The sequence below is a fragment of the Penaeus monodon genome, chromosome 22 (genome assembly GCF_015228065.2).
Source record: "Penaeus monodon isolate SGIC_2016 chromosome 22, NSTDA_Pmon_1, whole genome shotgun sequence".
NCBI classification, from domain to species: Eukaryota; Metazoa; Arthropoda; class Malacostraca; order Decapoda; family Penaeidae; genus Penaeus; species Penaeus monodon.
The window spans coordinates 7,046,368-7,046,600 of NC_051407.1; the positions used below are offsets into that span (position 1 = coordinate 7,046,368).

At 41.6% G+C, this 233-nt stretch overlaps 1 protein-coding gene across 1 annotated transcript in view; it reads left to right on the forward strand.

The window, feature by feature from the left end:
* Window positions 1–78: 78 nt before the first annotated feature.
* LOC119587244 (ATP-dependent RNA helicase A-like) overlaps window positions 79–233 on the forward strand; it is a 2,339-nt gene continuing 2,184 nt past the window's right edge. Inside the window, exon 1 of the mRNA XM_037935998.1 lies at window positions 79–90. Within this exon, the coding sequence (XP_037791926.1) occupies window positions 79–90 (12 nt within the window). The remainder of the gene's footprint in view (window positions 91–233) is intronic.

A 233-nucleotide genomic window follows, 5' to 3' on the forward strand; every position in this document is an offset into this window, starting at 1 on the left:
CCAATGAATGCCTTGACACGCTGACGAGACAACAGTATATAAGGTCCCTCTCTGCCAAGGGACTCATCACATTTCACCATGAAGATCCTGGTGAGGTGGAGCTCAAACAGTGATAACGAATTTCTCTCTTTGCTATAGTCCTCTGTGAACCTGCGTTGCCTACAAAAACGTTTTGTGAATTTGTGGAGTGAAGTGTCTTGAATATCAGTAGTATTAAAGTTTTATCTAACCAT